Here is a 13,111-nt window from a genome sequence, read left to right on the forward strand (position 1 = left end):
ATGTATGCATATCTAAATATCTCAATATGAATTATAATCATAAATGGCTAGAGAGTAGTCTTGCATGAAGGAGAAAGTTGAATGAATGACATCCACATATGCACAATGATAAGTTATAGACTTCAGAATATCAAACCAACTTTGAGATGTTCTGTTATCACTAAGATCATGAGAATTTCTAATACTGAATCTAGTTTATATTTCTCAAACCTATCTTTCTTTTTGCTACTTTAAAAACCTCCTGTGAAAATGCATCATCTCTCTTTGCTTCCTGGACAGCAATAAATGGAGCAGCACTACTTTGCCATGCCCTTCCATCATTATGCCTGCACCATGCCCAGAGCAGTGGATCCAGCCCACCTTGGACTGAATCTCTGAAACAATGAGTCAAAATTAAACATTCTCTCTTCTAAAACAACAAACAAACAAACAAACCCTTCATGTAAACAAATATTCATGTAAGGACTCCTATTAGGCAGAAAATCAAATTATATTTTCTATTTATAGCATGTTTATAGCAATAAACAGAATGTTCGTTTTAGGTTCATGCAATACTTAAGATACTGCATAGTAAAGATCTCCATACACTGAGAAATAAACTCCAATGAAGGAAATAATTCAAGAAAATCTGGAAAATACTAAAACAATAAAATTTGGTTTTATTAAAATTAGCCAACATTTATTATTGGTTTCTGTCAGGGGCTAGAAGGAAATTCTCCTGAAAGAATAGCCTGACAGTTACAAGAAACAGCCCCCTGGGAGACATCCTGCAGCTACCTATCTTCCTGAAACATCCTGCTGTTATCAGGATCATCAGACATCCTGCAGCTGGCAGTTTTACCACCCACATCCAGCAACTGCTGATTAGACAGCTTCCCTATCCCCAGCATATAAATACCCCTGTGTGAACAATAAAAGTTTGCAGCTTGATCAGAACTCTTGTCTTGCTGTCATTCCTCGTGTCTCTTGTCCCTTCATTCCTCCCCACCTAGGTTCCCGGCCCTCCTTGATGTGTCCTGCCGGTTGGGACAGGTTTCTGTATGTTAGGCACTGCCCATGCTAGATAAATCATCAATAAATGATTACTGAATATCATGATTCTATATATCATTCAAGGTCTATCATTCACTTGGCCTTGTAACAAAATGAATTAATTTCTTGAAATCCACGTTCCTCTCCCACCTGTATTTTTATGTGTATATCAGCCATTTAGATCATCCTTTCTCTAGGTTTGTTCCACCAGAATAAATTTCATTGATGATTTAGAACTTGGGAAACAATGCCTCTGTCAAGCTTTCCCTGAATTACAAATAGTTAAAGATTATGATTCTATATCCTCCAGGTTAATTCCTAAACATAGTATTGGATTGCCATATCTTTATTCTGTGATGGCTTCATAACAAGGACCACTTAAAACTTGTGGTTGGTTTATAGGTAGTTTTTTTTTTTTTCCTCAGCTCTTCCTACTTAATAGATGGTCAATAAAATTTAATCTAGTGGTTAAAATAAATTTTTCTCCAAACAAAAGCAATCAACATTAGAGGCTTTATTTAAAGTGATTTCCTTTGGATTTTACCTTCATTTCCATCCCTTACAGCAAAACTAATTTAAATAAGTTGAACTGACTTGGCTGATAGGCTAAACTTAAAAAATTATAGCTTTAAAGTAATACAAAGAATAAAAGTAATTTAAACCTAAATCTGAGAAATAATGGAATAAATATATACATATATATATATACATATATATATATATACACACACACACACATATATATGAGTTGTATATTTCATAATAGTATTGCCAGTTAAATATGTATCATTAACATAAAATAGAATTTTACCCTTACTGAACAAAGAACAATATTTGGAAATAATTAAATGTAAAAATCATTACCTTGACAAACTGGAGGTGCCCCATCCATCTGCAGTCGCTCTCCTAATCTACATGTCAGAATTGCATTTCCAACTAATGTAAATCCTGGAAGACACTGGTACCTGATAATATCACCTATTGGAAAAAAAAAAAAAAAAAAAAAAAAAACGAAGAGAGAGAGGACAAGAAGTTCAAATAAGCAAGAAGACAATAGAAAAAAAAAGAATAATAATATTTTGATTTTAAAAGCAGAGTATAATTTTCTTTTAGTCATTTTCAATCAGTATCAAAATTTCTACTAGCTAATAGATATTCATTTTATGGACTTAGGCTTAGGCCTGAACTCACAGAAGTTAAGACTGCAGTGTCAGAAGGCAGCAAAATAACAGTTTGTGAAGAAGAACCAAAATACAATTGATTGTATGGCCACAATTCCAACACTGTTTACTAATAATGTACATGCTGTAAAAGCAGAATTTTTACATCTTGTCCAGTATTTCCTCTTGTGACAATTCTCTCCTCTTAAGAATTATGAACTATTTCTCACCACCCCAAAAAACAAGGTCTAAAACCAAGCTGCTACTGTTCTTTTTGTTAAAGCAAATATCTCTGCTAACAAGACATTTTCTCTGAAAGTAATTTAACAAACTTTACCTATTTCAAATTCATCATCTTCAGTCAAAATTTCAGCATTGGGTACGGGTGGTGGAGGTTGGCACACTCTTAGTTGATAGGCTATAAAAATAGACAATGTGTTTATTCTTCATCTGAGTAGCTACATATACTCACATATGTGAAAAAAAAAAGAAAATTATATAATGTTTTTATGAGAATAAAAACGTGGTAGAATTTATCAAGTTTTTACTATTTCTTTATTTTTAAAAATAACTACAACACTGAGAGAAAACAACACATTTCTGAGATATTCAAATATTTTCCTCAAGTAAAGCTTGATTTTTACTCCTTATTTCTTACCCTCAGTCAGTTCTTTTAGTTATGTGGTTCATAACATTTTGTTTTATTCCTTCTTGACATCAAAATTTGGAAATATGTACTCACGTTATTTTCCCTGCTCAATGCCTATCTTCTCTAAGGTTCCTCACAGAATGCTCTGTACTGGCATGCAGTAATAATTGAAAACAAGCATTCAGTGTTCACTTTAGGCCAAAGAATGTTGTAAACACCTTATTTATATTAACCCAATTGGCTGGGCACCATGGTGCACACCTGTAATCCCAGTGGCTCAGGAGGCTATGACAGAGGATCACAAGTTCAAAGCCAACTTAGCAAAAGTAAGGTGCTAAGTAACTCAGTGAGACCATTTCTCTAAATAAAATACAAAATAGGGTTGGGGATGTGGCTCAGTGGTTGAGTGCCCCTGAGTTCAATTCCAAGTATGCACCCGCCAAAAAAAATTATATATATGTATGTATGTATGTATGTATACCAAAATGATCCTCATAAAAGTTATTTCATTATTTAATATATATAACCATTTCTATAACTTTCTTCACCTTATAAAAATCTATTAAAGAGAGGTAAGAATTTGCCCCAAATCGTACAGCTATAATGTTGCATAGCTAGGGTTTGAACCTTGATATCCTGACTCCAGAGCCTTATTCATTATGCTATATTAGAATATTTATGGGATACCTGTTTGTTGAATATCTTGTTTCTGATAATCTTTATCACTTGAACTGGTCATCCAATTTAATTAGAATTGGCATAATTTAAAGGTCACAAGAAAGAATCTCCATGGATATAAACATCATGCTTTTCAGCCCCCAATGATAACTAAAATCAATAACATTTTTTTTTTGCTTAATTAAAGCCTGGTTTCTCTAAGAGTCTATTAAAAATGTATTAAACTTCTTTTTAATTTAAGAAATATGTTTTTCTCTATTACAACATGAGACAAATGAGAAATTTGTTAAATTTCATTGCTGAAACTTAGAAGTTGTTTTTGTACCTCAATGTGCAGATGAAGAGAATGAGACCTACTGGACACAGTAACACAGACAAGATCACACAATTAGGACAGGGACTAGTCAGACTCGAGTCTATCTCCTCTAACTTCAAAGTCCATATCTTTGATATTACTCCTATTGCAAGAGTATTATTAGGAGTATTGAGGTGCATCAACTAGAAAAGTTAAGAAAAACACCTACAAAAAAAATAACCATTTGACAATATTAATTTTTCCTATCTGAGGGCATGAGAGATCTTTTCGTCTTCTAATATCTTCTAATTTCTTTCTTTAATGTTCTGTAGTTTTCATTGTAGAGGACTTTCACCTCTTTTGTAAAATTGATTCCAAATTATTATTTTTTTTTTGAGGTTAATGTGAATGGGATAGTTTTCCTAATTTCTCTTTCAGAGGATCCATCACTGATTTATAGGAATGCATTTGAATTATGGGTATTGATTTTATATTCTGCTACTTTGCTGAATTCATTTATTAATGCTAGAAGTTTTCTGGGAGTTTTTTGGATCCTCTAAGTACAGAATCATGTTGTCAGCAAATAATGATATTTTGAGCTCTTCTTTTCCTATCTGTATCCCTTTAATTTCTTTCCTTTGTCTAATTGCTCTAGCTAGATTTTCAAGGACTATATTGAATATAAGTGGCAAAAGAGAGCATCCCTGTCTTGTTCCAGTCTTTAGAGGAAATGCTTCCAATTTTTCTCCAATTAGAATAATATTGACCTTGGGTTTAGCATAGATAGCTTTTACAATGCTGAGGTATGTTCCTACTATCCCTAATTTTTAACATGAAAGAGTGCTGTATTGTCAAAATGGCCATAATACCCAAAGTTCTATACATATTTAATGCAATTCCAATTAAAATTCCAATGTTATTCCTTATACAAATAGAAAAAGCCATCATGAAATTCATTTGGAAAAAATAAGAGGCCCAGAACAGCCAAAAATTCTTAGCAAGAAGAGTGAAGCAGGGGGCATCACAATATCAGACCTTAAATTATATTAAAAAGCTACAGTAACAAAAACAGCATGGTATTGGCACCAAAAAAGGCAAATAGACAAATGGTACAGAATAGAAGACACAGAGACAAACCCACATAAATAAAGTTATCTCATACTACACAAAGGCACTAAAAATATACATTGGAGGAAAAAAAAAAAGCCTCTTCAACAAATGGTTCTGGGAAAACTGAAAATCCATATGCAGCAAAATGAAACTAAATCTCTATCTCTCACCATGCACAAAACTCAACTCAAAGTGGATCAAGGACCTAGGAATGAGACCAGAGAAAATGCACCTAATAGAGGAAAAAGTAGGCCCAAATTTTCATCATGTCAAATTAAGCCCTGACCTCCTTAACATGACTCCTAAAGCTCAAGAAATAAAATCAAGAATCCATAAATGGGATAGATTCAAACTAAGAAGCTTTTTCTCAGCAACAGTAACAATCAATGAGGTAAAGAGAGAGCCTACATTTTGGGAGCAAAATCACGCACATCAGGATGCATAAATCTCCAAGATATATAATGAACTCAAAAAAACTTAACACCAAAATAGCAAACAACCCAATCAATAAATGGGCTAAGGAGCTAAATAGACACTTATCAGAAGAAGGTATACATTTGATCAACAAATACATGAAAAATTATTCAACAATCAGAATACAAACTACAAACAATTTTAATTGTTGGCAAGGATGTGGAGGAAAAGGCACACTCATACATTGCTAGTGGGACTGCAAATTGGTGCAACCACTATGGAAAGCAGTATGGAGATTCCCTGAAAAACTTGGAATGGACCCACCATTTGACCCAGCTATCCTATTCCTCAGTCTATACCCAAAGGACTTAAAAACCACATAGTATAGTATCACAGCCACATCAATGTTTATAGCAGCACAATTCACAATAGCTAAACTGTGGAACCAAACTAGATGCCCTTCAGTAGATGAATGGATAAAAAAAACTGTGGTATATATACACAATGGAATACTACTCAGCATTAAAAGAGAATAAAATTATGGCTTTTGCAGGTAAATGGATGGAATTGGAGAATATCATGCTAAGCAAAGTAAGCCAATCTCAAAAATCAAAGGCCAAATGTTTTCTTTGATAAGTAGGTGCTGATCTATAATAGGGGTAAGGGTGAGAAACATGGAGGAATTTTTAGGGGCAAAGAAGAGGAAGGGCAGGAGAAGGGGCATGGGACAGGAAAAATGGTGGAATGAGATGGACATCATTATCCTAGGTATATGTGAGACTGCACATATGGTGCAACATTACATCATGTACAACCAGAGAAACGAAAAGTTGTGCTGCAATTGTGTACAATGAATCAAAATGCATTCAGCTGTTATATATACCTAATTAGAATAAATAAATAAATAAATTTTCAAAAAAGAAAATGAGACAAACTTTGAACAATTAGATTTTTCCAGTTCTAAAGGGTAATCATGGGCATAGAGTATTTTAGATAAAAAAAGAAACTGGAACAAAAACCTGAACAAAAGGACAAGTAATTGATTCATCATCACAGACCAAAAGACCCTTTATAAAAGGTTAATTGGCTAATAAACTTCTAGGATAATGAGAACAGAATTTTATTTTTTTCAAAATATAGACAATGAGTGATGAATCAAGGAAAATCTGCTTCAGTTTCCTTCTGTAAATTGTTATCTGACACTCAAAATATCTTCTTCCAGTACTTCAACCTGTTTATAAAAAGAACTCTCTGTGCAGGGATGTTAATTTACAGATAAACACTCTACACAGAAGGGTTGCCATTAGAGAAATAGGGTTTTATTGGTGATATAACTAGGTAAATTGAATTCATATTGAATTAGGATAGGTTCTTAATCCAATATGGCTGGTATCCTTATTTTAAAAAGAAGAAACACAGAGACAGATACACAGGGGAATTGGCCATGTGATGATAGTACAGAGGTTTAGTGACTCTTATATAAGCTAAGGAATGCAGAAAGTTGCTGCCTACCACCAGAAGCTGGGAGGACACAAGGAAGCATCCACAGATCAGGCTTTCAGGGAGAGTGGAAAGGCCACACACTGATTTCAGACATCTAACCTTCAAAATTGGGAAAACATTTCTGTTGGTTTAGGTCACCCAGTTTGTGGTTCTTTGTTCTAGCAGCACTACGAAACGAATACACCTATATTGTTAAATTTGTCTACTGTGTATTGCTTATGTTCTGTGTCTTTCTGATATAACCTTCCTACATACCAATAAACTGATGAAAAAAAAATCGAGACAGCATTCATGTGGAATCCACTGTTCACAAAGAACACTCTAAGGCACTTTACATGATTTACTCATTAATCACTAAAATTAGCCGTGTCAAGATATGTGTAAATATACCAGTGCTGTAAGAAGCAATACTAAGTTTCACAATGATGCTTAGAATAAGGCCAGACACACATCATTTCAAAGGGATAGCACTTTCCCTCTTTGGCAAATATTGAGAGCAATATGACTGCTGTGAGGATTCTTGTGCCCCTACACATAAAATTTCACTCTGGTGTGACCTTCCTCACAAACATAATGATATTCAAAGCACCCATCTGACTTTCCAGAATATATCACAATATTTGTTTATGTTCCTAGTCTAAATTATATATGTTTTTAATTTACCAAGATCATTGTTTTCTACTGATGCACCCTATACTGTAATATAAACCCATGAACTTAGCAACATATTTTATAGTTACATGTAACAAATGAATGTTCTGTAATTTTAAAACTATGAGGAGAATGCTCTAGATATCGTGCTCAAAAAATACAAATTAATAACTAATTAGGACAATGTCTTATCCTGTATAAAATAAATGCCTTGATTACTTTGGAAGAGTATAAACAGGTCTGGTACAAATATACGCAATGTTGTATGGGTCATAACCCATAGACTGCTTGAACTGGAAGTTACCTTAAAATTGTGTATTCTAATATTTTGTTTAGGGATGGGTGAGAGGGAGAAGGTGACATAGAGAAGTAATAGTAGAGAAGGACACACAACCTGTTACTGGCAGAACTGAAATTGTTAAATAGTATAAACTATGTCATCTAAATTTTATGAGCATATATCTAGTCTATGCTTTTCATGCTTTGTTCTATTTAGAAAGTTACAGTTATGACCAGTAATAGAAAAGCTACACAAAATATGTTTATAGTTTTAAAATACACATTGATCTAAATCTGTGTTCTTTATAAATGAATCATTTTATTTGACATTTAGTTTTAAAGCACTATTTACTCTTTAACAACAACATGAGGACATTGCATTTTATGTGTCAGTATCTTTTGAGGATGGCTATTATTTGAATAAGTGCCCTGTATGCTCACATATGCATAGATATCTGGTTCCCAATCCAACAAATTTCCTGAAATTGCTTTAGAATTTGATTCTGGCAATATTTTTGGTTATTTTTAATTTCCTATTTTCTTTGCAATGAAACATCCAACCCAATTCCATAAAAGAATGCTGCATTTATCTATTTCTATTCAACTGAGCTATTAAAAGCTGCTTAAAAAAAGACAAAACAGAACACTGGCAAATTGCCATTCTTTCTCTAAATCAAAAAAGCACATAACCTTTCTGCCAAGTAAGGATATAATATCTCTCATAGAAGACAGAAATAACATATTACATTCCTAGTAAACTTTGAGTCCTGTATAAGACCCAGTGTACTTCAGTAGTGACCCAGATTGATTCAAGTATGATAATATCCTGATTTGGGGAAGAAAAACATTCATAATTAGATGTTCAATTATGTAATTTTATCAGCATTATTTCAAAAGTTATCTAAAATAAATTTAAGCTGTTTCACTTGAAAGCAGAGTTTAGATTGTTTGAATAAATTCTGTCCAATTTCTAAGGAAAAGGGAAAAATTATAAACAATATATATTTTTTTAATTTTGGAGAAAATTGGCTAGTGTGCTAACATGACCAGAGGTACATTTTAGTAGTGCTTAAATTATTTACAAATATCACTTTGTAACATTAATATCTATAATCAGCTTATTTTCTGAATATATAAGAACAAATATTACAAATCAAGAGCAATGATGATCCTTGGACTTAAAAATAGATGGAGAAAATCTCCACTATGAGATGTGGACTGGTAAGAAGTCACTTTTGGCATTTCCCTAGAGAAGGAATCACGGAAGCTATTGGAAAACAAAGCTATTGGTAAACATCAGAATTATCATGGAAAAATTCCAATATCTATTGCATGAATTGGTTGCATTATATACAAATAACTAATTAAAGGGATCTTCTCTTAGTACAAAACCTTTTAGAACTGAAAAGTAATCGGGACAGGACTCTCCTCTATAAGGTTGAGTTACCTTGCACATTAGTAGATAACAGAGGACAGTTAACAGCCACTATTTGTTCTTAGTCAATCTCTATTTTCCTTTTTCTGTTCATTACCATAGCTTGGTTGACTTTTGTTATAAAGTAATATGTTAGAATTATCCTTAATTGTAACTTCAGTGTACATTTTCAGAATCTTAAAGAGAAAACAGCATCTTGTATTTCCTGTCAGCTTAGAGTTGACTTGGCTCTGACTCATTGACCATGGTCTTCTATTAAAGATAAATAATTGCACTAAAAACTAAAATCAGATAAGGTAACTATATGACTGTTGGAAGAAGTTAAAAATGAGACATTTCTGTAATCATTACTTAAAAGCTAGAACACTGTTCAGACCACAAAATGACTAGGATCCTTCCATGTCAGCTAATATGAGTAAATATTGCTTCCATACCCATTATATAATTTATTCCACTCCTTCTACCTTATAGAAAAAAAAAATATTAAGATGGCTAATCATAAAAATGCTCAAACACTCTGACAGAAGAAAAGGTATGCTTTTTAAAACATTTGCTTAAAACCACATCACCCAGGTCAAATCCTACTACATTAACTCCTAAACCTTTTTGCTAGGATGCCTCAGGGTCCTTATGGTATGTTCCTTTACTCCTTACAATGGCAACTTTAAGGAAAGCTCTGCTCTTGATTCTTTGAAAGAGAAGGAGGGTAAGGTATTGAAGAAAATAAAATACAATATCTTATCAATTGGTATGCAAATAAACAAAAAGTGAGCAATTTTAACCTTTCAGTCACTTTTTTAGTCATAAAATTATTTAAATAATAATAGATGGCATTATCTTTTCCCCAAAAACTCTTTTCCTCAAACAGCTTCATCAGTTTGGATTTTTAACACCACTAATACATTTTGCACACACACATACACATGCATTTACACACACATCATTTAATGTATGCATCCATACCTCTTCTGTTCTCTGAACATCAAACAATGAAAGGCAATGGGGGAGGGAAGAGGGGAGGGAAAGGGGAAGTTCTGAGGACTGAACAATGAAGTTCTGAGGACATCAAACAATGAAACCCTTTGAGGACAGTGTTCTATATTGAAATTTGAAAGGAAGTCAGGTCTTTAGATTGTGTGAGAAAAGGGGTCACATCTTAAAAAGTAATGTGATTTATATTTTATACAAAATCTGTCCTCATTTGCAGCAGTCTCTTTAAGGTTAAGATTTTGCAGAGTTAAATATACTGTTCCCAAATATAACATTTATTGTAAAAATAACATAAGCTTAAAAGATGACCTAAAAGATATCACAGACCTTTTATATACAGTACTTGAAAATAATGAGTCATCATTATGTTCTGTATTAGTAACATAAGTTACTAATACAGAACAATGAAGAATACAAATTACTGAATCATATTATAGTAGTCCCCACTTATCAATGGGAGATACAACCTAACATTCCCTTAGTAGATGCCTGAAACCATATATAATAGAAAGTCCTATAAATATGTTTTTCCTATAAGCATATACCTATGATAATTTTTTTCACAAACTAGGTAGAGTAAGACATTACCAAGATTAACTAAAAATAAAAGAACAATTATGAATTTATATTGTAAAATTTTCCTACACCTAGGAGAGCCAAAAACCTCCACCAAAAGTTTGCTATAGCTAGTAAACAAATTCAACAAAGTAGCAGGTTACAATATCAGCATAAAAAAAAAATCAATAGTTTTCCTGTAAACCAAAAATAAATTTGCTAAAAAATAAAGCTGAAAAACAATTCCATTTACAATAAACTCAACAAAGTAAAACAATAAAATACTAGGAATAAATCTATCCAAGGAGGTGAAAGACCTATATAATGAAGAAAACTATACAACATTGAAGAAATCAATTGAAGATGACCCCAGAGGATGGAAAGACCTCCCATTTTCATGGTTAGGCAGAATATGTTGCTTAAAATGACCATACTATCAAAAGCAATGTACAGATTCAATGCAATACCCATCAAAATGACATTCTTTACCAAACTAGAAAAAAACAGTCTTAAAATTCATTTTGAAGAATAGAAGACCCAGAATAGCCAAAGCAATTCTAAGCCAAAAACTGAATGCTAGAGGCATCATAATACCTGATTTTAAATTATACTACAGAGCTATAGTAAACTGCATTGAATAATAAATGGCATTATCTTTTCCTCATAAACATATACCAATGGTACAAAATAGAGCACACAAAGACAAACCCAGACATCTACAGTCATTTGATCCTTGACAAAGATGCCAAAAACATAAGTTGGGGAAAAGACAACCTTTTTATGAAATGGCTGGGAAAGCTGGTATTCCATAAGTAGAAGAATGAAACTAGAGCCTTTATCTCTCATTCTGAACAAAACTCAACTTTAGAGGGATCAAAAAGACCTAGGAATTAGAACAAAAATTATGAAACTCCTAAGAAAATGTAGGATCAGTACTCCAGCAAATCATCCTAGGCAATGACTTTCTCAGTAGGACCTTTAAAGCTCAGGAAATAATTCCAAGAGTTAATAAACAGAATGGCAACAAATTAAAAAGCTTCTGCACAGCAAAGGAAACAATTAGGAATGTGAAAAGAAAACATACGGAATGTAAGAAAACATCTGCTAGTTACTCTTCTGACAAATAATTAATATCTAGAATATTAAAGAATTAAAAAAAAACTTAACACCAAATACTAACCCAAATAATAATTAGATCAATGAAATGAACAGACGTTTCTCAAAAGAAGAAATACAAGTGGCCAATGAATATATGAAAAAATGTTCAACATCATTAGTAATTAAGAAAATGAAAATAAAAACTGCAAATAAATAGTGGAAAGATTGGTAGAGTGTAAGAAAGGCAATGGGAGAGGGAAGATGGGAGGGAAAGGGGAAGTTCTGAGAACTGAATTAGAACAAATTATATTCTATACTTTTATAATTATGTCAAAATGTATCCTAATATTATATGGAACTAAAAATAACCAATTAAAAAACTATACTGAGATTTTATCATTTTATCCTTCAGATACCAGTCAAAATAGCAGTCATTAAGAATACCTATAATAAAAAATACTGGGAAGGATGCAGATAAAAAGGAGTACTTTATGCTATTGGTGGAATTGTAAATTATATAACTTATGTGGAAATCAGTACAGAGCTTCCTCAAATGACTAGTCATGGAAGCATCACATGACTCAGCTCTACTGCTCCTCAGTATTTATACTAAATAATTAAAGTCCTCATACTATAGTGAGACATGCATACCCATGATTACAGCAGCACAATTCACAATAGCCTAGGTGTCCACCAATGGATGAATGGATAAAAAAAAAATGTGGTATATATACACAATGGAGTATTAAAAAATATAAAATTATGACATTTGCAGGAATATGGATGGAACTTGAGACCACTACATTAAGCAAAATATGCAAAACTCAGGTCAAGAATCTTATGTTTTCTTTCATATGTAAAAACTGAAGAGGAAAAAGAAAAAGGGAGATCAGTAGAGGAAACGAAACAGGGTGGGAGGAGGAAAAGGAGGGGGAAATGCCGGAAAGTGATATTGACCAACTTATATTGTTGTATTGTGAGTATGTATGAATATGTAACAACAAATACCATCAACATACGCAACTATCATGTACCAATAAAAATGTGAAAAGAGAAAAATAAATAAGAATTATTAAAAAACTTGTGCATTACTTATTTTTGGAATTTTGCATTTAATATCTTCTGATCGCAGTTGACCATGGATAACTAAAACTTCAGAAAGCAAAACTCAGATAGAGTGAAACACTGAAGAAACTGTCTAATTTCTTAGACAATTGTCTAAGAAAATCTTTTGGTAGACAAATTGAGTTTCCCTAATTCTC

The 13,111-nt window shown here is 32.6% G+C and overlaps 1 protein-coding gene across 6 annotated transcripts in view; it reads right to left on the reverse strand.

Moving 5' to 3' along the window:
- The window catches only part of Csmd3 (CUB and Sushi multiple domains 3), a 1,105,037-nt gene that overhangs the window by 69,076 nt on the left and 1,022,850 nt on the right, over positions 1 to 13,111 (reverse strand). For all 6 annotated transcript variants that reach the window (XM_048802035.1, XM_048802036.1, XM_048802034.1 and 3 more), the window contains 2 exons: positions 2,530 to 2,610; positions 1,897 to 2,010 (listed from right to left, as the gene is read on the reverse strand). In XM_048802035.1, coding sequence (XP_048657992.1) covers positions 1,897 to 2,010; positions 2,530 to 2,610 — 195 coding nt within the window. The remainder of the gene's footprint in view (positions 1 to 1,896; positions 2,011 to 2,529; positions 2,611 to 13,111) is intronic.

This window comes from Marmota marmota, unplaced genomic scaffold, assembly GCF_001458135.2.
Source record: "Marmota marmota marmota unplaced genomic scaffold, marMar, whole genome shotgun sequence".
NCBI classification, from domain to species: Eukaryota; Metazoa; Chordata; class Mammalia; order Rodentia; family Sciuridae; genus Marmota; species Marmota marmota.